Here is a 23,614-nt window from a genome sequence, read left to right on the forward strand (position 1 = left end):
TTACATCGTTTGTTAACTGAGATTTTTTTCTATAAAGATATGAATTTCGTATTAATGTAGTATCAAGGTTCAATGAAATGACAAATACAAGTGATTTGAAAAAAAGAAAAAGAAAAACACATCTGACTTGTTTTATTATTGGAGTATAGCAACTTCATTTACATGTCAGTCCTATACAGCTGCAGCATAAAGAAAATAATAAAATTCAGCAACATTCAGAACTAATACTGTAGCTGTCACATTCTCTCGTATAAATTTCAGCTTTCTTGTTAACTTGCTTAACGGCAATGTTCATGATTGTTATCAAAAACACTTTTAATAAAGTTGAAAAAAGGTTTCCTCACCATCTGCTAGATTCCGAGTCTGTTTGCACAACAGAAACCAATCTAATGTGTTTATTATTTATTTATTAAATCATTATTATTAAATGTAATTTTTTAAGATATTTTTTTTTGCACCCAGTAATTCTGGGTAGGCTCTGGATCCACCGTGACCCTGAGGTGGATAAGCGGTTACAGACAATGAATGAATGAACAACTGTTTTTCTAGGTTTGCTGATGGCAGAAAGGCATCTGTAGGATTTTAGACAGTTAATGAATGATAAAACAAAACAAAACAAAACAAAAACCACCATAGTCATGAGGGCAAGGGTTTCTAGGTTTGGGTCAGCTGGGTTTGAAAGATTCTTACCACTGTTACTACACTGGTGCACAGAATTTTATGTTACTGTAGTTACTGGGATTTCTTGCTGGCTTTTCTGAGTTTCTTGGTGAGAGCCGAGGCATCCATAAAAAGATTGCGGTTGAGAATCACAGAACCACACACCAGAGCACCAGCGAAGGCACCTGCAAATCCACAGCAAAACAGATCTTGACCTAAAAGAAGAATATACAACAGTTAGTTTAGAGTAAAGAGTTAGTTTGTTGAGATGGCTACACTACACATTATGCTTTAACATGATGTGAAATTTAACTTCATATCTAACCACTGTCTTAACTTACAGGGTACAGGGTCAAATCACTGTTTTTCATCTGATTTTAACAAATCAAATTTAAAACTAGTGAAAAAAATAAAAGAAATGTTATGGATGCAGCTACTACAGCAAACCACAGATTCTACCACAGAAGGAATAACAGGTTATTGGCAGGAAACAGAGTTCAAAACATTAAGAACATTTTTTCTTTTCATTTTCCAGCCAAATATCGGCACTGATGTGCTGAGTTTGTGTCCTATATGTTTTATTATTGTTTAAATACAAAAAGCAAGAAATGAAGCAAAGTAATAGGGCACTATACAAATAACAAATATCAGATAATTACAAATGGATTTACAAATGCCACAAATCTGTTTTAAACTCACCTGTGAGGTAGAGATTTTTGACAGGTGTTTGTGGTCTCATTGAGATGCAAAATTCAGCACTGAAGCGTGCAGTTCCGTGGTCAATTCCATAGATCTCCCCCTTGGGAGCTGCTATGTAGTGCTGGTTAGACACAGGAGTGCCTGCATCAATGTACTCTATCTGCAAAGGTCAATATGAAGAGTGAGGATGTATGTGAAACAGAACAAAGAATAATGAGGTAGCAAAAAAAAAGGGCCCACAAAAAAGCCATTAGAAATTAAATATTTTTACTCAAGAAGGAAGCAGAGCATATAAACATAATTATAAATTATAAACATAATTAATTGCTGAGTATATTTATTTCAGAAGAGGCAATAAGGCTGGAGGATGATTACAGAATAATAGGCTGTACCCTGTCCTTGGTCTTGGGGAATATCTGATACACGACTTCCAAAATAGAGTTGGTAAGGGTCTCCTTTAGGTTTTTATAGTCACCTCCCCGGTTTTTCACTTTGTCATCTTTCCATTCCTCAAACCAAGAGTATGGGGCAAAGCTCACAACAGTCAGAGTGGATTTACCTAAGAGAGGCATGATCTCAGTCAATGTTCAAAATTCAACCGAATTTTCTAAGAGAGGACTAATATCTAAAAAAATACAAAGTAAGTAGAGATCCAAGTGTCATGTCATGGTTTTAACACATCTTCTGCTATCTACCTGGTTGTCTCTCTTCCCAAGTGGAGTCTTTGGCAGAAGGTGAAGCCAGAAACACCATAGGTATATTCTTCACTGCCTCCTCCCTCTCCAGCCTGATGTAACCCTCCATCCTAGTATAAAAACAAGAAGTGAGGCACATGATGTAGTCAGTAGATGAATGAAACATGGGATCAGTGCAATTACAGTAGTTTAAGTACTAAAAGGATAGGACAGAATTTAGAATGCAAAGCTTAAGTAATCTTAGCATAATTTTAAAAACCTAGGCATGTAAAAAAAAAAGTTTATATATTTTAAAAATATTTACCGTATAAATTATAATTCTGCTACCACAGATTTAAGAAAGGATCTATTTAGGCACTCACAGCTCATCCAGGTTGTTTTCAGGAAAGATCCAGTAGTTTTTGGCATCAAGTCCCAGCTCCTCTTTTGTCCCATCCAGACCCAGAAAAACACTGAGTCCTCCCATACCATGCTTCACCAGACTCAACTGCTTCTGGATTGCTATAAAACATGCCAAACACACACACACACACACGCATTTTTAAAATTATGTTTTAAAATCAACCCAAGTTTGTAAATAAAGGTTTAGAAATATGTTTATCACAATTACATAATCACGTGATCGCAGTAAGCTAATAGTTTCTCATTTGTTTGTCTTCACAAATTTAAGTTTAAAATACAACAAATAAAAGAAATAAAATAGAAAATGTATTACATGTGTTCAGCATCTGTAATTGTTTGGGAGGTACTAATAACTTCCGCCAGACAGTATGCAAGAGAGCTGATCAGTGATCACTTAGCTGGGCCACATCAACAATTATGTAAATATAAATACACAAAACTATAAGCTTTTTTTGTAACTTCCAAATCTTGCCTATTTCTCTAATTTTGTGAGTCTTCCCTCATCTCCCATCGCCCCCCACCCCCCAGCTCCTCACCTGGCATGGTCTGCACCTCTTTGGGCAGGAGCTGCTGGTATGTGTTGAAGATTCCTGCATCTGAGATGATAATTGGAGCATTCACATGCACCTCCTCATGCCCCTTCATTACACTGACCCCTGAAAACAAATTTGTCAAAACACTCCATGGAAAACTATAATATAATCCATATTGACAGAACTAATAAAATCTTCTGTAATGCAGTTTATAAGTACAGGTACAATATAATGTCACAGTACTCAGTAAAACACACCACGCAAGATTTGGTATTTATCAGCATGAGCAAATCAGCAGTAAAAACCTGCACACACATTACATTTGTACCTGAAATAATCAGATTGTGTCTTTAATTACTTAAACTAGCACATTTTTATTTGGTACAAACAAAGTTCTAGCTTTATCACAGATCTTATTCTTCACAAAATAGAATCTTGAGTTAGCTAGATAACTTAAGCCCAAATTGAACACTGAAAAGGGATTGCATAAATGTACTGAAAGGTATGAGTACTGAGCTTATATTTTGAGGTTACCTATAGCTTCTTTTGCATCGTTAAGGAGAATACGATTGACAGGTGCTCGGACTAGCACCGCTCCTCCTGCTTTCTCTATGATGGGGATCATGTGGTAGGCAATCTCACTCGCTCCTCCTTTAGGATACCAGGCACCGGGTATATAGTGGCACAAAAGCAAACTATGCATGGAGAAACTGGCTTCTTTTGGGGTGTTTCCTGAAAAGTGAGAGATCAGTCAGTGTCCCAAAAATAGATGTTAAAAAAGACTATAAACACTATAAAGATCCCCAGATAAATGTCAAAAATGATATTTTATACCCATTTTTCAACAAGTCAAATGTCCCCTAGTGCCTTACTAAAATTCCTGGGACCAGTTTGACCAAACTATCAAAATATCCAGTCACCCTGTCTAAACAGTCCCGTTCAGAATAGTGCAGAGCAGCATGAAGCAATGCAGTTTTTGCTGAGTTCTTTTTTAACACTGTTTACCCTCATAATTGCATTCTTACATACTCAAATTCAGGTCCAGCTTTCTGGTTGGAGATACTCAGTCGAGGAGGTTTCACAGTTTACAGGTGCTCTAGATACCCAAATTAATGTGCAAATACACAGAAGTAGTGATATATTAATAACATGTCCCTTTAAAACTAGTGAACCAGACGACAAACAATATAACAAGTAAGGAGGAGTTACGTAAAAGCACTGTACAAATTCAAGCACAGGAGACCTTACCATAGGTGCCAAAGATATAGCACATCACAGCTCTGAGGTCTTTATTCTCAGTGAGGCTGTTCACCACCTCATCAAGACTGTGGGTGCCATAGCTGAAGAAGGGGGACAATAGATTGACAAGCCCTGTGTAGACCAAGAACTCAGCAACCAAAGAAGGTATTAACTTTAACATGGCCATCATCCGTACATTGTTACCACATTTCTGAAATAAGAATAAAAGATAAAACACTTATTAATAATAGCAACATACTAACATTTCTGCATGATCCTGTTTATACCCTCTATATGGTGCAATATTCCATTACAGTCAAATTCTTTAATAAAATATTTATGTTGAAACGTTGAGGAAGTGAGAAGTCAAAACATTTTAAATAATTATATACTTAAATGTAATTACAGCAAAACTGTGAAACATATTTCATCTGGCTTCACCACAGCAAAAAATGTATTAATAATAATAAGTTAACTTTAAATTGACAGATTTAACAAGTCGATTTTAACAAGTCACTCTGTTTGTTCTTAAACAGGCTGCACCTGGCTAGTGCCCTCAGACTCACATGAACCAGCGCCACAAACTTATCAATGGCCTTCTCCTCTCCTGGGAAGCATTTCTTCAGCTCCTGAGAGAAGCGGCCTTTGCCGCTGTAGATGGGGTATACACGCCGGTTCTCTGGAGGTCCCAAAACCACTTGATCAAAGGGGTTGTCTAATGGCTCCCACTGTAGCTGCCCATTGGTAATTTGATCTATCATGCAGCGCAGTGGCTTATGTTCCAGCAGATTTCCAACGTAATGGATACCTGAACCAGAGAAAGACATAAGAACAAGTGAGGTCACCACTGTGGCTGTGGTGTAGAGAATACAAGAGAACCAATTATCATTATTGATATTATTAGATTAAAATATGTTTTCTCATGCCTCACCAGTATGTCTGTACTACCACAACGAGTATTTTTTTAATTAAGGTGTTTGTAACTGAGTCACATTAGAGACAGCCACAAAAAGCAGAAAAAAAACCCATAAAAATTTAGCAGGACACCAGTTCACCTACAGAAATTGGCAAAATAATTACAACTTTGAAATTATTGGAGTAGAAAGCAGGCAGTTTATTCAAGCATTCATTTCACACATGACTCTGCACATTCCTCCCTCAGAATTCTGCCAGCATTCTGGTCGTTTCAGACAGAAATAAAGTTTGTGTGTTTGTGTTATTGTGTGGTGCTGGCATTGAGGGTTGGGCATTTGAGCAAATCAGTCCTGTCAGATTTGTTAAAACACAAATAAAATATATTTCTTGGTACATGGAACATGAACTAAAGCCACTTGTTAGGTGTGAGCATAAGACCAACTTTCTCACCGACATCAAACTCAAAGCCTTTCTCTGAAAAAGTGTGGCAGCATCCTCCAGCACGGTCATGCTGTTCAAGAACCAGAACCTTCTTCCCAACTTTCGCCAGTAAAACTGCGATACCCAGTCCACCAATGCCACTCCCAATCACAATGGCATCCAGATCTTGAGGAACTTTGCTGGACAGAAAGCCTGTAGAAATCAACAGAATAAAAAGGTTTCTTTTCACCCTCATTGTTTTAAAACACATTAAATCTACAATTTCAGGGTATGTTTCCTTAACTGTCAGCTAATAATAACATGAGACATTTAAAAAAACAGCAGGTCAACAGCTAGAGAGAAAAGGGAACAATTTAGACACCCTCCTAAACAGAATATTGCAGGCAAATAAACGACAATTCAAATTAAAGCCTTAATAATGTACCCAGTAAACACTATTTTGCTACCAAAACAAGGAATTCCCCCAACAGTAATTTTAGGTCTACAAACTCTTCATGTGTGTAGAATCATGCTGTACTTTGCCCTGAACATCTGAAGTCTGATTTGATGGCTGGGTAATATGTCCTGACAGATTCATGACAGTCACAACGCCTGGTTACTATTAATGTTACATTCACTGTACATAAATCTGTGTTGAACTTGGTAAGCGTATCTAGAACAGGGCATTTCTCATCCTTTTTGCAGACAGTTGTGATATCCCTCTCTTTAAAGCTGTTGCAGGAACCAACGAATTAAGACTTTGTGTAACTTTAGCAAAGGTTTCCACATCGTCAGCCTATTCAGGTTTTCACAGACAGTTGTTATCTTGTTCTCACAAAAAGCTAAAGAACTCACTTCCACCAAGCCAACCCTCTATTCGTCAACGTTTGCTTCTAATATTCGGTTCCACCTTAAATGGCGCAGCCAGAATGTACCCGCTGTATCAGGTAAAGGTGGAACGGAAAATTCAAACGAGACGCTGAAGAATATGAGGCAACTCAGTTCCACTGCCATTTTAAGATAACGTTACGTCTGAGACCTTGTTTAAGCACTTTGTTCTTCTGCTTTCTTTCCAGCACCATCGGTTTCAGAGGTTCTCTGGTGTCGAAATCAAAAGGACTCGGTCCAGAAGAACCAAACGCATATTTGAGAAGAAACAGAACCAAAGCCGCGAACACGAGCCCCACTGCGATCCACATCGCCACAGGTCTCCGCTAACGTTAACTGAAGTGAAACTAAACTGCTGTCCGAGACTCTTACAAGGAGTGGGAATGGGAGTGGAACTCTAAAGAAACGATTCCTCGACTCAATTGTCGACTCTAAACCTGTGGATTCGATTCCTCACAATAACGTTTAAGTCAAGTTAGCCCAGTGGCGGTCAAATGGAGCCATAAATCCTCCCGTCCTCCTAAAATTTTACATGTTGGTAATGTCAACAACAAGCGGACTTTAGGCCAAGGAACTCTGTGGAGTTTTAGGGCAGACTTATACGACTTGTATGGAGGCCTAAGATTTGTTTATTTCCCGATTCCAAAAAAGGGAACGTCAAAGCACAGTCAAGTTGTGACATGCTACATGTTTCACATCTGTGGCCACGGCTCACTGCACTTTCAGGTTGTGGCTTATGTGAATACAAATGATGAGAACTGTTCTTTGTAGTCATTCTTACCTTGAATCTACTTATCTACAGCTATGTTGCTTTATATCATTGCAAAGCTGCTTTCATATAAAATATGACTAGCATATTTAAAGCTTATTTTCTGTAATAATTCTCACAAATGTATTTTCTTAATGGGCTTTCACTGTCTTCTGAGACCAATTTGTAATGCATTTTGTTAACGGTGGTTTTAGAACATGTAACTATGGCTTCTACAGACAGAAAGGTGCATTAAATGCGAAATAGTGGGGAATACAATGCAATACAAGATTTACAAACCATTGTTGTATCATATCCGTTTAGAAGGGTCGAGTCACCTGAGTCGACTCCATAAAGTCTAGATTCGAGCAGTCATTTCTGCGCATTCACGTGCACACTAACGCTCGCGCCCGATTGGTCAATCAGATCAAACAACAAATCAGGTCATCTTTCTCAATCAGACGATTTATAAATGTATTTCTGTAATTAATATGAGGTTAAGTCGTACTCCAATGCGCTTTATTACAGAATATAAATACAGGAATGCTAAATATTAAAATCCTGGTTAAGGTCTGTCAATCCAATGACATGTTTAGACGTTTTTTCAATCCATTAATACCTTTAAAATGGCTTATATATAATTTTACATCTTTTCAGTACGCATGTATCTATGAACATGCAATTAGTTCCAACCTGCGATTGGTTACTTATGCTTTATAATGAAACACTGGGTGTCTGAATTTGCCCATTTGATACTGTCTTTGGAACACTGCAAAAGTGTAATAATACATATATGTTTAGGTCTAAAAAGGCTATAGATATTATTTATATTTTAAGCAGGGCGGCATGGTGGAGCAGCAGGTAGTTTCGCAGTCACACAGTTCCAGGGACCTGGAGGTTATGGGTTCAAGTCCCGCTCTGTGACTGTGAGGAGTTTGACTGGCGACTCAAAAGTGTCCATAGGTGTGTGTGTGTGTGTGTGTGGCACCTTGTGAAGGACTGGCGCCCCCTCCAGGGTGTGTTCCTGCCTTTTGCCCAATGATTCCATCCACCGTGACCCTGAACTGCATAAGTGGTTATAGACTCTATAACCACTTATCGATAGAACTATAGACTCTATAACCACTTATCGATAGAACTATAGACTCTATAACCACTTATCGATAGAACTATAGACTCTATAACCACTTATCGATAGAACTATAGAGTCTATAACCACTCATCCATAGAACTATAGAGTCTATAACCACTCATCCATAGAACTATAGAGTCTATAACCACTTATGCAGGTCACGGTGGGTGGAATCATGGGGCAAAGTCTATAATATAGACAATGAATTACGTGGGTTTACTCCTTGCACAAAAACAGAAATATGCAGCGAGTTATTTAATTCTAAGTTTAGTAATTTTACAATTGAAACGGTCAAAATCTGGAAACAGATGATTATCATTATAGTCTTGGTGATCTAGTTCTATGATCTGGAGAAGTTGCACAAAGGGGACTCAGAGTCAGTGTCAGCTTACTTTCACTTCCTAATAAGCAGTAAGGCATTTCACACCTCATCTTTTTGTGTTATATGTCACTGCCTAATCATGATTTTCTTGGTTTTTATATGGCAGCATAAGAATAAAAGATTTTTGGGGCACTCAAATGTTAATGTTACAACAAAACAAACAAACAAAAAAAAACATTCAGTTTCATGACAGGAACTATAAGGGTCATGTTATATAGTCTCTGATCCACTCGTACCTACCAGCCCAGCACAACACACACTACCACAATATAAATGTCACTGCAGCGCTGTGAATTATCCTCCAAACAAATCATACCTGATTAATGGGGCGTCTTCGGCATTTAACCCATCTGTGGCTGTGCTCATACATACACACACACACACACACGTCCCTTCACTTCCACTGACTGACGTGTGTGTGTGTGTGTAGCTGCTTGTATGAAGACAATAAATAAAAAAAATAAAAACCAAAATAACATTCATAACACCTAAGAAAAAGTTTTGCTCACTGAATGCAAGTGTAACGTGGGTTTATAAGTGAAAAATGGTTGAGAAAAACGTTGAAATAGAAGGCTGTTGTGTAATTTTCTAATATTATGCTTCCTCCTTATTCTGACACTTAAAAACTAAGACCTTCATGTTATAAAATACAGGTGGTGTCTTTTATAAAGCACATGAAAGTTAATACTATAAGTTATAACCTTTTAAAAACACACAGGACAGTATAAATCCAATTATCTTTGGACATACATATTGTTAGCTGAATACAGAAAGAATTCACAAAGACCATGAGCGATGTGCCAAATCCTCACAGCAACATCTTTTATTTAGCACAAAAAAAAAAAAAAAAAAAAAAAAAGGCCATGTTGACAGTTTTTTCCTCTCCATTACAAAAACCAAAAGACCAAAAAATGCTCTTTTTTGTTATAATTCATTTGACCCAATCTGATATTTATATTCCTCAATACTGTCCACAAGAGAAACCCAATAAACACTAGCCCAAATTCATAAACCTCTATTGCTATGGCTGCTCATGACCTGTGTTGAATTTACATCAGGCTTTTAGCTCACTGCTTCCAATCTAAAACACTGATTTGAGCAAAGGAACAAAATATACCAAATTCATTGCAGTATGCTTACTATTCTCTGTGACAGTTACCTGACAGCAGCAGAATCTGCCAATCTTGAGTGCATTAGAGTTGACCCCTTATTATTGATCCCTCCAACTCTGCCCCACAAAAAAAAAACAAAACAAAAAAAAAAAACAAAGAATTCACTCTCAGATACTTTAAATACTTGACTCCCCAATACCTCAGACCCGTCTCCTGCCCGCCATCACATTCATTCATGATTCATGCCTCATTCATGATTCGCCCTTTTCAGAATTTCTCATTAGTCCATGGATCTATGATCTGAACCCCAGCGGTCAGTTCCTTGATATCACTGTTGTTATTGTTATTGGTTTATTTACAAAGGGCTTCTCAGTTGGCATTACAGTGAATGGGAATCACAGGCAGTTAGTGATGAAGCAGCGATCCATCAATTAGAAAGGGGAAATAAAAGAAAAGCAAAAAGATCACCAAAAAAAGGAAAACCTGTCCCTTGCAAGAAGAACAACAATTACTCCAGATGAGTCTGAAAACATTGACAATCCCATGACAACAACAAAAAGAAAACAAATGAGTAATTAAAAAAAATAATAATATTAACAGCAGCCCTTGCAATGTCCACTTTGGGTTTTTATTACCTTATTTAATTTATTTGAATTTATATTCAAGGTAATTACTGGTACTTTGTTGGTTGATTGTTACAACATTGTTTGAAACACTGAAGAGAAAAGCAAAGATTTTTCTTTTTTTATGTTGTTTTTTTTTTTTCCTTTTCTTGCAAAAGCATCTCATATTTGGACGGGGAAAAAAAAACTGATGTTGTCTGTGTCAGCAAAATGGAGAATGTTATTTATGCTTCTAGGTACAATGGGAGTTTTTTGTGAGGAAGCATCTGCTGTTTGACTGTATTTTACGACTCAGGTCACAATCGACAATCACAACTGTTTGTTGATGTTGTTGTCTGATGATAATAATTACAGTGGCTTCACATCCCTGTGCTGAGGGGGACAGAAAAGTTCAAAGAAAGATGAAGAAAAGAAAGAAAGAAAAAGAACAAAAAGAAAGAAAGAAAGAAAAAAAGAAAATAATAAAAGCAAAAAAAAAAAAAAAAAAAAGAAAGCAAGAAAGACAGAGGAGAGAAACTCTCCTCTCTCTGCCTGGCAGCAGTAGTGCAGGTCCAAAAGATCAAAAGTTCAAATGCAAAAAAAAAAAAAAATGGGCGGTGGCTTTTTCTTCCTAAACCTGGAAGTCCCTCTGTAGTTTCGGTCAGGTGGTCAGTGCATGATGTCATAACTTGGCTTCACTATGACGCAAGGAAGGGCTTAACAACAGGAGATGGTCACTGCAAGACCAGACCAACCTGTAGAAAATACACAGACAGAAAATGAGTTGTGGATTATCAAATGCATTTGAAGTAGGCTTGGGGTCTCACTCCATCCATACAAATACAGATATTTTTTAAAATAAAGGTTTTTGACTGCGTTTTGGCATCCTGTCCACAAGAAAACAGCCTGTTACGTAACTGAAAACTGGAGAGTTTTGAAAATGTCACTTTTCTGGTGTGAACGAGGATAAATGAACTGCTCCAAAATGCTAATGTCACACAGCATGTCCTTCTCTGGTTGAAACTGATGTCTCCTGAAGAGGTACTACAGCCCCCTACTGGACTAGCATGATAACACAACCGTCTGGATGGGAATATTCTCAAAAGTGGAAGGAAGAAAATCTTCATTTATAAAATTATCAAAACAACTAGAATATTTTGTGGTTATACCTTCTCTGGGCCCATGCTGGGACATTTCCAATTGTAGAGATAATACTGCAGATTCCCATCTCCTATACCAAACTTCAGCTTTTCCAGAAACGTCTTGTTCTCCATCAGGTCCAGTGCATTAAAAACATCAAATCCTTTCTGCAGAGGAGGAAAGATGGAGAGAGACACAAAAGAAGGTTGTTTAGGAAAGAATGCTTCAGAAACTGAAGTGAATAATGGCAGCAATCAAAAAAATCTGAAATCACTCACCGATTTGGCCAGGATGAGCGCGTCACCCATTAGATCCATCAGCGGTGTGACAGTGTGCACATTGTAGAAGGAGTAGGCTGCTTTCAGACTGCGATGCACTGGGTGGTTCATGATGGTGGACGGCAACGTGTAGAAACTCAGGAAGTCTGTCACCTTCCCTTCTGGGTTCTAATAACATCAACCATTCAGTAAATCAATAAATTATCACCGAATGAAGAAAAGTAGTGGTAAAATAGGCTCTCTTTTGACTGTATTGCTCCTAGTGAAATTAAAACACATTTTTGAATACTTGATAATAAATCTTTGCGATAAAACACATTTCACTTTAAGTTGTAAACCCAAAACACACATCTATGAGTTTGCAAATGCACTGAAATGAGAGAAAATTTTTTGTGTCTGGCTGTGACACTTCACTACAACCGAATCCTCAACAATTGTTGGGAGTTTGGTAAAATGGCATACCTCTACGATGTAGGTGTCAATGATGTTTTCCTGAGGCAGAAGCCAGTGCTGCACCTCATGCTGGTTCATGACTGGAGCTAGGTTGAATTGACGCAGGTAATCCTGCAGCAGGCGATGAACGGCTGGGACATCCTTCACAGTCATTGGCCTCAAGCCTGAAGTTTTGGGAGCCTGAAGGGGTTTTTTTTTGAGAGAGAGAGAGAGAGAGAGAGAGAGAGAGAGAGAGAGAGAGAGATTTTAAATATATTAAATTAAGTTGTCAAAGCCCATGGGGCAATGAAATATACAAGACTGAGGAAAAATAAAGAAATAAAACTGTCATATAAAAACAACACTGCTATAACGTGTTTGATATTACTGATTTCATATCTATTATTATTCATCAGATTTCCCATGCCTCTCTGGTATATGCACCTCTTAGACACTGACCTTGTATCTTGTCAGATAACATTATGTTATGTCCTTATTCCTAACAAACAAAATTAAACATTAACACTAACTTTAGGTCTACCTCTTATCAACTGGCCATTTTTTGAATTCCTGTCTGAAAGTGCACGATCAAACTTGAATGATTATTACTTTCTAACTACTTACTGAAGATATGATTTTTATTAAAACCTGAATTGTATTTTTTGAAAAATAAGCCTTTAAAGTAGACATATATGTGGATTTTGACCATAAGAATGTTTACTTATGCTTCCAAATTACTCTTGAAAGCCAAAACAAATTAGACGCTTTCTTTCTTTTTGCTTTTTGTTTTTTTTTTAAAAGAAAACTTTATATGAATATAGAGACATCATTTGGGATCATATGTAAAACTTTATCAGACAAGGTTTTGAGTGTTCCAACTTGATTTACTTCATGTTTATTTTAGTCTAAATAGGGGATCACATGTGGTTTATCAAAGTGTACTTTTTGGGCATCTGAAAGACTTTTTGGGAAAAATACTTTATGTTTTATGAATTACTACAAATATACATTGCATGGTTTATGTTTGGGCCATGACAAGCCAAATTAGACAACATTAGGTTCTAACAAGCAATAATGGACTTACTACGTGTGTAATTATTTCTCCTTTTTGAAAAATTGTGGTAATAAATCCCCAAAGTGTAAAAACATTGTGTCAAACACTGCTCCATTACCTTGAATAAGGCGTAAAATTTAAGCTTAGGGTGCCCACTAGCGGCCGTGATAAGGTATCGCATGATAATGTGCAATTTACCTGGGTTGTTTGTAAATATAAGGTCTACGACGGGGTTTTAGGGCCACGATGTTGAAGAGAGGGGGAAAAAAATAATATATAAAAAAATTCAGAGAATAAAGAATTCTGAGATTATTTTCGGAATAATTCTGAGAAAAAGATCTCTATAATTTGTTGCGAATAATGGAGCAGACACACAGTGTAACTGTGGAATGCAGTGTGTTGCTGAAGTCGTACTCTGGTATAGATTTCAGGAATAAACACTCAGTTCTCTTCCACATCAGGACCACAGTGTGATTAGTGTTTAAACTCTGAATCGGTGCACGAACCCATGGCATGTAGTTTCACAGGATACAATTAATGAACACGAAAATGATCGATCCAGAACGAGAGGAACTCCGGTGTCAACGAGGCTCCATCGCGTTACGGTTCATGGACTCTTGCAATAAACTAAAGCCTTATGCACCGCAGTCAGGGGCTGCAGTGACTGGGTTGTCATGTCGTGTGGATGTGTTTAATAAATAATTCTGTTCACTTCACTGCGTGCTTCTTTCACAACTCACTCATGGCCCACAGACTGTTAGTCTGTCTGTCTACACATTATAATAAATAATAACCAAAAAAGTGTTTCTCTATATATTCTGATTATATTCTCTGAATTATACAGACCTTTTCTACTCAACTATTCCGAGATTTTTTCTCAGACTTATTCAGAGAATATTCTTAGAATTCTGACTTGTTGAATGTTGTTTTGCTTTTTTTAACGCCGTGGCCCTAAAACTCCGTCGTAAATGTCCCCATTTATAGTTGTTGTTTTTTTTAAACACTGATAAATATTGTGGATTATATTTAATAGGAATATTGTAGCTGGACAATATGGGCTTGTTAGCTTCAGGATAATCTCAGGAATTCAGTGATGCCTTTAGAACTGTTCATTGTAACTTTTAAAATTAGAAAAATGAAACAGAACAAATCTGGTAAAGGTGAGTCTGGGCGTTCTGCAGAATGTGTGTGAATACCAGGATAAAGGTTTACTCTTTAGGGTAGAAATTATATACTTCCACATCTGTTTTAGCAGCTTATAGACTTGTTCAATTTGAATACTAAGGTTTTTGAGTGTTTAACATTGCAGTTCCAGTCTGTGTGGCAAACAGTGAAATGAGAGGAAATTATCTATTGCCATTTACATCTGTTACCATTTTAATAATCAAGTAATCTATGAATTATTTTGATGTTGGATTAAACCTAAATTGACAACAATCTCCGCACAGCCTTGTTGTTCTGTTTGCCTTATATGAAGCTGAAGTTAAGTGTTTGGCAGCTGTGTCTAGGAAACTGGTACACTGGCTGACGCTATACGTGAGATTCTCCATCGACCAAGGCTTTAATGGTAAATAAAATCTGAAACAGAATATACACGGTCATGAATTTTGTTCCTAGGGAAAATGTCCCTAATTAACCTAAGATACGTGTGTTGATGTCTCCACCTAATCTATTATTAAATGAGTTTTCATCAATTTCAGTCGGCTAAGCCAAGTAATGATTGTATCCCTATTCATTATAAAAAGATGTCTTTAATATCCTTAATAGCATGATATAATTTTTGCCTAATTTTTCACCCCTAGCAACTAGGCACTGATGTGTACCTCTGGCAGTCGATAGAGTTTCATGGTACGTTGCATAGTCATGTTTCGACTCAGGTGTGAAAACTTCACCTCAATCAGCTTTCGTGGGTTCAGAGACCGGTGCCAGTACCTGCACACACACACACATGCAAACAAAAAGCATTGTTTTAATTACACAAAAAGCAATCATTAAACATAAAAATGTGCATATACCATTGAATTGGCCACATTTATCTTTTAATTTTTCCCATGAAATTCAATGCACTGTAACTATGTATTAAAATATGCAGCAGTGTACTATCTGTAGAGAATGATACAAAACATTTAAGAAATCTTAAATGTTACCTGCAAGTGCCCACAGGTTTGGGTAGCACCACTCCTGCAGTGTAGACGGCCTGGAAGATTCCCTGAAGGTTGACCCTTCTGGTGATTTCTCGAATCAGGACCGGAGCAACACGCTTGGCGCGTAGCTTCTTGTGCACACACAGGAAGTTGATCTCCACCATCTTCTTGTCGCTAGAAAAAAAAAAACAGCACAAAGTTTTCATGTAAAACATCCTATCATTTAACTGTGAGGATGAAGACATTTCAGTGCATTAATATAACTGCGTCCTAAATGGTAAGTTTCCCAACTGGCAAATACTTTCAATTTAAAAATAATGAAAATAAAATTGAATTTACAGTGAATGGCTCAGTGAGTGAACTTACATGTCGTAAATTCGGATGTTGGCTGGGATAGCACTGATGAAGCCCACAAGTTTTTGATTAGAGTTAACTCTCACTCCACAGTGCCACTGTGGCAACCAGCCTGGGGGACGCAGAGCCCTGAGACAATGACAGGGAGAGAAGAAAAGACAGAATCCAAGCAGACAGAGAGGCCAGGATTAAAACCTGCACAGCCGGAGGTTAAATTTGAACATTCTGAACTCTCTGATTTATGAAAGAAGAAATTCATGCATTTCTTGTTTCACTCATTTACACAAAAACATCCACCTACCAGAGCAGGAACTCCGGTGAGTAGTCAAAACGGAACATGTTATCATCATCCTCCACATAGTTCTCATTCAAGAGAGTGTACAGCTCCTTAAGCTGAGGAAAGACAGTGCACAAGAAAACAAAATTGATTAACTCCAAGTCTTGGAGTTTGAAGCCTCCCCCATCACTGGGTCTTTAAGTTACGTTCATGACAGTTTCAAGTGTAGAACAGCACTCACTGAAATGGGTTGGTTGATGTATAGTCTATCAGGTTAATGGAGTTAAATTTCTTTACAAAATAACATAAAAATACTAAAATCTGCCTTTCAGAATCTGAGTAAAGTCTATAGAGAAATACCAGAGTGGTAGGAAATGGCCATAGATTGTCTCAACACATGAATACATTCAGGGGAAGATAATGAGCAAATCTGTTCTAAGCATCAAAACCCATTGTCTCCACAGACCACAAGACAATTGCTCAGGGGAGGCTGCAGTGAGAAGACTGGCCTAATAAGACCTGGGTGATGTTGGTGAGTGTATCAATATATATATGAATGTATGTGAGAGTAATGTGTTACACACGAGTGTATTCATGTGTGTCTCACCACAGCGGGGTTTCCGAGATCCAGAGCATCCCAACTGAATCCCTGAGGAAGGCTGTAGGGTTCCTCCCGGATGTTATCTTTATCTGGCTCAATGCAGCCATGTGATGTCACCATCTCACCTATAAATATATATAAAGACATAAATACAACAAAAAGCTCAGAACAAAGGTAAGCGATTCTTTACATTAATCAAGCTAAAAAATATACATTTATAAAAACTAGTAAAACGCTTGGAAAATCTGTGCAAACAATCTTTGAGTTTAACGGCCTTAATTTCATCATGCCTTCAGATTTTCCAGCAGCAAAGAATCTTAAGAAAATATCTTTAAATCTGAAGTAGATTTTTATTAAGATTAACTGATGGGAAGATCAAGATCCTACACATACAATCAGATGACAACAGCAGTTTAAACCATTTTACGTAAAACTCTGCTACATCAAAATATACAAACTGTGCCCTATTTATTAAAGCAGTGCCTCCATATATTAATACATTCATTTAAAACATAAATGCCTGGCTTATGTTCAGAAAAGAAAAAAAGGGAACGCCACAACTTCTGTTAAAATTTCAACACACAATGACTGACAAAAACAGTAAAAGTATTGCAGAATATCAGATAAGTATGAAGTAATTTTGAAAAAGAACAAAAAAAAAAAATACTAAAAAATTGAGTACAGCAGGTAATTCAGTAAAAGCAAAAAATATATATATATTTAAACGGAGCAGAATACCAAGCTTTGGGACTGGCTGAGTGTCCCAGAACTGGTAGCTGCGGCGTGAGGCCTCCTCCATAGTTTTGGCTGGTCCCGGTCCTACAGAAAAGAGCTCGATGGCTTTCTGGATCTCCTGAAGCTTATCAGCAGGTAGAGAGTTTACCTGGAAGAGGAAAGAGAGGCAAATGAATAAAGAAAAAAAATTCTCAAGATAAAACATTAGAAAGTAAGGCATGAAACTGTTCACTGGGCACCAGGGATGACTGCCCTGTGCTCTATATGCTCCCTGTGTGTGTGTTCACTGCCACAGATGGATTAAATGCAGAAGACGTGTTGTATGTTGTACAATGACAAATAATTGCACATTTGTACTAACTGTACATTTGTAATGACCGTGTTCACAGCACATTGATCAATACTCACTTTGGCCAACGGGTCCTGTGCTGAGTCCTTGCCTCCAGACTTGTCCTTCTTTTTCTTCTGTTTCTTTTTCTTCTTCTTGGCTCCTGTGTCAGCCTTTTCCCTGAAAGCAATTTAGAGAACAAACAAAATCAAAAGATTAAGAATACCCATTTAATAATAGGAAAAATCCAAATAACATTATAAAGCAATTATATACCCAGATCAGGATAACGTGATTACAGAAAATGAATGAATTAATTATGTATGCAAAATTATAGAAGCAAAAAGTTTTTGTAGCACATCAAGACTGAGTGTGAGGAAACAGTAAAAAAAAAGGCGTAATAAAATATCATAGTTGCAATAAATTTTTATACATAACCTTGTTACAGCCTTGTTATATATCAGTATTTTCATTTAAAAAAGATAGTATGCAGGCAGCACAGATAAGGGAGGTCATAGAGTCAGCTTCCAGAGAAGGCTGGGCTTTCATGAGAATTCACCAACTCATATATACTGTACCACAATTTCAGCATTTTATTATACCCTAACCTTACAGGCACAGTGCACACTACTAATTTTCATATTTATTTGAATGAATAGTTGCTCATAAAGCCAGGTCTGTAGTATTATAAGATCAGATTATGTTTGTAGACAAGCTGGTTGATGTTAGAAGACTCGAGTATGGTCAGTTGTACTCCTATAGAATAATACATTAATCCTGTATGTTCAAAGACTAGGCATGACTGCCAGTGGACCATAACCCTCAATTAAGGAACTGGTGGACTAGTGAGAGTTGCCAGCACACACACTCTGAGGATTAGGAGGAGTGGAGGGCAGAATTAAAAAAAAAAATGAACACACTTCATTTGAATGAAACATCAGGTATTTTATTTATGCACTGTTTCCAACAACCTTGTACCATGTGATGACTCAGCACAAGTTTGCTGAAACTCATTATGACTCTTTTGACACACACAAAAAAAAGAAGAAATGTGTGGAATACCCGTGCTTTGAAAGGGCACACACAACTGAAGACTAAACAATGGAACTGAATCTACAAATGGAGATAAATTCAGCCAAACGCACAACAATAATGTGTTGAGGTCTTTGTTTAAAAAAAACAAACTACTAAATATCGGAATGTGACTACAGGAAAATAACTACACTACAGTGTAATAACAGTGTTTTGTCTTCTTCATATTTCTAATTTCTCTTCAAGCCCAACGCATATTTCTCCAGTTTCCATTTCTCCAGTGTAAAACTGCTCATTATCCTTAATAGCCAATTCTAGACCTCACCTGGTGTGTTTGACAAAAAATACATTAAAACTGCACCTCAGCGATCCTCCAAATCTGGACCGGCTTTCAACACTTATTGAACTATAATTCAAAATGTCTGCATTGTTCAATCACAGAGTTACTTTAGAGTGATCAGGATACAAAACAAAGACATGATGTTTATCATACAGATTTAGCCAATTTATTTTTCTATTCAAGCTGATCTTTTAGGTAACTTCTAGGATTTTTGTGCAATGCTGATATTGTGTAATAGCTCTTAACCTGAAAAAATGGGTTTCCTCTGGGCTAATTATTCTTACAATGATCCTAAATTAACTTCTGCCATGAATAGATTTTAAGGCCAAATGCTTTTCTCCATCTCATTTAAAAGCTTAAGTATTGTTAGACAATGTGTCAAGAAGTGTGTTTCAAGTTTTATCTCTAAACAGCATGAGGGAATTTTTACAGATATTATACCCATCACCACCACTGTGGACCATCCTGTATGCCTATGTTTCTTATTTCATATAAACCCACTATAAATAACATTTACATTTCAATAATTCAAGTGAACAAATCAGTGTAATTCCCCGTAAATGCCTTAAAACCTTACGTCTCACCATGGCCTCTTGTCAGGTACAAAACACAGCAGGTCTGTACCTAGCGGAGCAGAGCTAATATGGGTTTAGCTAAACTAGAGTCAGGACACAGCAGCATACTTACTGAGGAGCAGTAGTTAATCCTATTAGCATCCAAAGGGGGGTAGCGAGGTGAGGGCAAACGTAGCACTGAGCTACGTTTGTTACTCTGGGACAGATGGCTTGTCACATTACCCGGGGGGGGTCATGCGTTTGTAAGGGGATGAGGGATGTGCACTATGACACAGAACAAAAGCAAGCGAAAGAAAGAAACCATGCTAACAGTGGTTTTCGACAGGATTCTAGCCCTGCTCAAGTGAAGAGGTCACCAAAACAAAACCAACATGGACACCCCACCCCCCCACTCTGCTTGAATGAACGCCATACTGTACTGTTGAGCATGGGTCATGAGCATGGCTCTTTTTATTGTGAGACTGTGCATTCTTTTAGAAGCAAGTAAAAGCTGTTAGACCTTTTACATGCTCAGAGTGTTACTGGAAAACAAAAGAATGGGTTACATTTTTCCTTTATTTTAAAACATAACTGGGTGTCGATGCATGATGATACTGGAATCATTATATCTGCATTTGCAGATATTGCTTTAAACCAACAAACAAACAAAATAAAATAAAAACTGGCATCAGACAGATATTTTTATTTGACCAATGTCTCTTAGTAACATTTGGTAACATTTATTCAAGGAGCAGAAAGGTTTAGTTAATGCTGAGCTTCAGAGCTGAAATATATATTTATTGTATTTCATTAGATTTATTAAAATAGATTTTATGAATCGTTATGTACGAGAAATGCCAGATATTTAAATGAAAAGTATCAGCTACTGGTTTATTTTCCAGAACTCCCCCAATGAGTGCCTCTATAAATTTACATTGTTTCTCCTGCACATAAAGTATAATTGTAATGTTGGAAGAATGCAAGGGAGTTGAATTACAGAGCTCTGGACATCAAGCATAGAGAAAATTGTGCATCTCATTTCTTTAGGATATGCCACTATTTAGAAGCTTTAATATAAACATAACAGTGCTGCAACCTGTATAAACAGACCACAGTAAACAAAAGCTTTAGATCTGGTAACTGACAAAGGGAGTAAAAGGCTAACGGTTAATTATTTAGCAAAATAAATAAATAAATAAACAGTATATTATACTTTGATCTAGTGAAGCAAATGAGCCAACTCAGTTGTGATGAATATATAACATGTTACACATTCTAACTAAAGCTTTGGCTTGAATGAGACAGACCTGATTGCTTTACACCTTGGCAATGGTTTTTCTTTACTCTGAGGTCTCCAAAAAGGGAAAAAGGGAAAATGAAAGCACAGTGAACACATGCTACATGTTTCACATCTGTGGCCACGGCACACTGCACTTTCAGGTTGTGGCTTATGCGAATGAAAATGAAGAGAACTGTTCTTTGTAGTCATTCTTACCTTGAATCTACTTATCTACAGCTATGTTGCTTTATATCATTGCAAAGCTGGTTTCATAAAGAATATGACTAGCATATTTAAAGCTATATTTTCTGTAATAATTCTCACATATTTTTCACACAAATGTCTTATCTTTTTAATGGGCTCTCACTGTCTTCTGAGGCCGATTTGTAAGACTAATTCTTACTCTTAATTCGTTAGCAAAAATCTCAGCTTCGACAGCATTTAAATTCATAATGTTTTACATTGTTAACTATATTCTGAAGAACAGAGCATTTCATTGTCACTCTAAATACATTTTTGAGGGCAATGGGAAACACAGCAAATATTCGTAAGGATATTATCAACCCTATCACGTGGAAAATATAATTTGTGACATGTAATATTTCAAACGACTTGTTCAATCTGCTATCAGAATGCTAACTTGGCTAGCACTAGTTCGAAAGAAAATGGACATATGCTATTAACAATATAGTTGTATTGACGCAGACTGTACATTCTGATATTTTAAGGATGAGACAATAATTACACAATGGATATATTTTGCTCGTTTTCTGGTTGGAAATTAATATCTCATTAAGTCCCCCATTCCAACGTTATTGAGCTAAAATAACAGTTACATTTTCAGGGATTTAGACTAAAATACTGTGAAGATTACTGTGTGTTAGAATAAACTGATGTATGAAAGTGAAGACAATATTAGTTCATATCCGAAATTTCCATGCCACCTTAAATGGTGGAGCATGTCCATGGAATTGCTGCACCTTTTAAGGTGGACCGAAAAAAGTCGAAAACAAAGCTGGCAAATTCTGCTTGATGTTTTTAATTGTTACCAATTTTGGCAACGGCAGTGCGTTTAAACAAAATTCCCCAGGAAAATGAAACAAATTCTCTCCATAAGAATGAAGTGTCAGTAAAGCGGCTCTGAGTCCACAGCACTACAGGAACGAGGGTCTAAGTCCCACCCATCTGCATCGAATATACGAGCACGGTCCAATCTACGTTGAGATCGCACTGTCAATCAAAAGTGTAGACCAATCACTGAACAGTTCTGCGAATGCAGCGTCCACTGACCCAGCCGTGTGATGATAGCCGAGCCTTTACGGCTGCAGAACACGACTGTTTTAACATCATTAAGCAAAACTGTTTACGTGATAATTGGCCTCACCCATCGTCAAAGTGGTGCTCTTCATTTTCGCAGTCGCTGCAGTGTCCGTGGTCTTCCTCTAGCTCTGCTTTACTCTCCAGGCTCGGTGCTGTCTCATTCTCATCCGCCATGTTTCACCAGGAAATGAGAGACTGCTATTAAAAAACGCCCACAAAATTCTCCCCTTGGCATTGTGGGCCCTGTAGTTTGTAGTGTACTTCACCGTGACCTGGGGGGAGCTAGGGAGTAAGAAACAGTACATGGAGTGAAAAATCTGTCATATGCACGTTTACAATTCGTGGCCACGATTTCACAGTCTCAGTCAAGGCCACCACGACACACACACTCAAAACTTAACCAAGCTCTCATGTCAACTCTCATATACAAAAGCATTTATTTAAAATATGTTTAAGTCTAAAACGGCTATAGATGTATTTTTCCATTTTGCATTCTTTTCTGATTAAATAAAAAATAAAAATATTTTAAACAGTACGGCACATCACGCAGCAGTTTCCTCCGGGTGCTCCGTTTTCCTCCCACAGTCCAAAATCACACGTTGGTAGGTGGATTGGCGACTTAAAAGTGTCTATAGGTGTGAGTGAACGTGTTAGTGTGTCACCCTGTGAAGGACACCCTCCAGGGTGTGTTCCCGCCTTGCGCCTCGTGATTCCGGGTAGGCTCCGGACCCACCGGACCCACATTTGCATGTATTTATTTGTTCATGTGTATTCCCCCCCCCACAATTTATTAATACTTTCCCATGGCTCAAGGCTTTTTTTGTGTGCAATGCCATTAAATCAGATAATTTTCAAATGGTCTTTGATAAATTTTCTTTAAATTAAATGTATATTTGTTACTGCGCATAAGCACAAATTGCCTTCATATATATATATATATCCACGCAAATTAAGTTTAAAAACTAGAAATATATATATACGATTTTATTTTGTAGAAACTAATAATAATAAAAATAAAAAAAGGTTTCTGATGCAAATCATTAAACAGCACCGCATTCCTATATGTGAGAGTGGCCTGGTATAAGTAACTTTGTGAGTGAGTGTGTGTGGGTGTGATTCAGTGAGCTGCTTCAAATAAAAAATTTGCTTTTGAAGAAATAAGATAAAATGTCCCAAAAAAAATGTTGATTCAATAAATTGAAAAAATGGAAACATAAATATGACTTTCCGAACTACTGTTTCCAGAAATATACTGAATCTAACTGATTGTATAATTGAATTAAATAAACGATGATCATCGTCTACAGTTTAAGAGTTAA

At 37.2% G+C, this 23,614-nt stretch overlaps 2 protein-coding genes across 2 annotated transcripts; both read right to left on the reverse strand.

Annotated features, from left to right (window-relative positions):
• Positions 1-70: 70 nt before the first annotated feature.
• On the reverse strand, positions 71-6,865 carry retsat.2 (retinol saturase, tandem duplicate 2). The gene is made up of 11 exons (XM_066642057.1): positions 6,603-6,865; positions 5,594-5,776; positions 4,795-5,036; positions 4,238-4,439; positions 3,524-3,721; positions 2,993-3,112; positions 2,417-2,555; positions 2,055-2,164; positions 1,752-1,918; positions 1,360-1,519; positions 71-875 (listed from the first exon to the last, which is right to left on the reverse strand). Exons 1-11 carry the CDS (start codon positions 6,760-6,762, stop codon positions 733-735), a joined length of 1,824 nt encoding a protein of 607 aa, XP_066498154.1. The 5' UTR covers positions 6,763-6,865; the 3' UTR covers positions 71-732.
• A 4,122-nt stretch (positions 6,866-10,987) lies between these two features.
• On the reverse strand, positions 10,988-22,494 carry nmt1a (N-myristoyltransferase 1a). Its single transcript, XM_066642706.1, has 12 exons — positions 22,360-22,494; positions 17,851-17,950; positions 17,446-17,590; positions 16,714-16,832; positions 16,131-16,222; positions 15,842-15,958; positions 15,479-15,649; positions 15,155-15,263; positions 12,308-12,478; positions 11,846-12,013; positions 11,597-11,734; positions 10,988-11,182 (listed from the first exon to the last, which is right to left on the reverse strand). Exons 1-12 carry the CDS (start codon positions 22,467-22,469, stop codon positions 11,162-11,164), a joined length of 1,461 nt encoding a protein of 486 aa, XP_066498803.1. The 5' UTR covers positions 22,470-22,494; the 3' UTR covers positions 10,988-11,161.
• Between the last annotated feature and the right edge of the window lie 1,120 nt (positions 22,495-23,614).

The sequence above is a fragment of the Hoplias malabaricus genome, chromosome 13, assembly GCF_029633855.1.
Source record: "Hoplias malabaricus isolate fHopMal1 chromosome 13, fHopMal1.hap1, whole genome shotgun sequence".
NCBI lineage: Eukaryota > Metazoa > Chordata > Actinopteri > Characiformes > Erythrinidae > Hoplias > Hoplias malabaricus.

What these genes read in the sequence shown, in the direction of transcription:
- retsat.2 (XM_066642057.1), bottom strand. Translation starts at nt 6,762, where the DNA reads ATGTGGATCGCAGTGGGGCTCGTGTTCGCGGCTTTGGTTCTGTTTCTT. An exon ending in AGGCTTTGAGTTTGATGTCG is followed by an intron (nt 5,037 to 5,593) that starts GTGAGAAAGTTG and finishes TCTCTGGTTCAG; the next exon opens with GTATCCATTACGTTGGAAAT. An exon ending in AGTTTGTGGCGCTGGTTCAT is followed by an intron (nt 4,440 to 4,794) that starts GTGAGTCTGAGG and finishes TTCTTATTTCAG; the next exon opens with AAATGTGGTAACAATGTACG.
- nmt1a (XM_066642706.1), bottom strand. Translation starts at nt 22,469, where the DNA reads ATGGCGGATGAGAATGAGACAGCACCGAGCCTGGAGAGTAAAGCAGAG. An exon ending in TCAGCCAGTCCCAAAGCTTG is followed by an intron (nt 16,833 to 17,445) that starts GTATTCTGCTCC and finishes ATATATTTATAG; the next exon opens with GTGAGATGGTGACATCACAT. An exon ending in AACTCTATCGACTGCCAGAG is followed by an intron (nt 12,479 to 15,154) that starts GTACACATCAGT and finishes AAACCCCTTCAG; the next exon opens with GCTCCCAAAACTTCAGGCTT.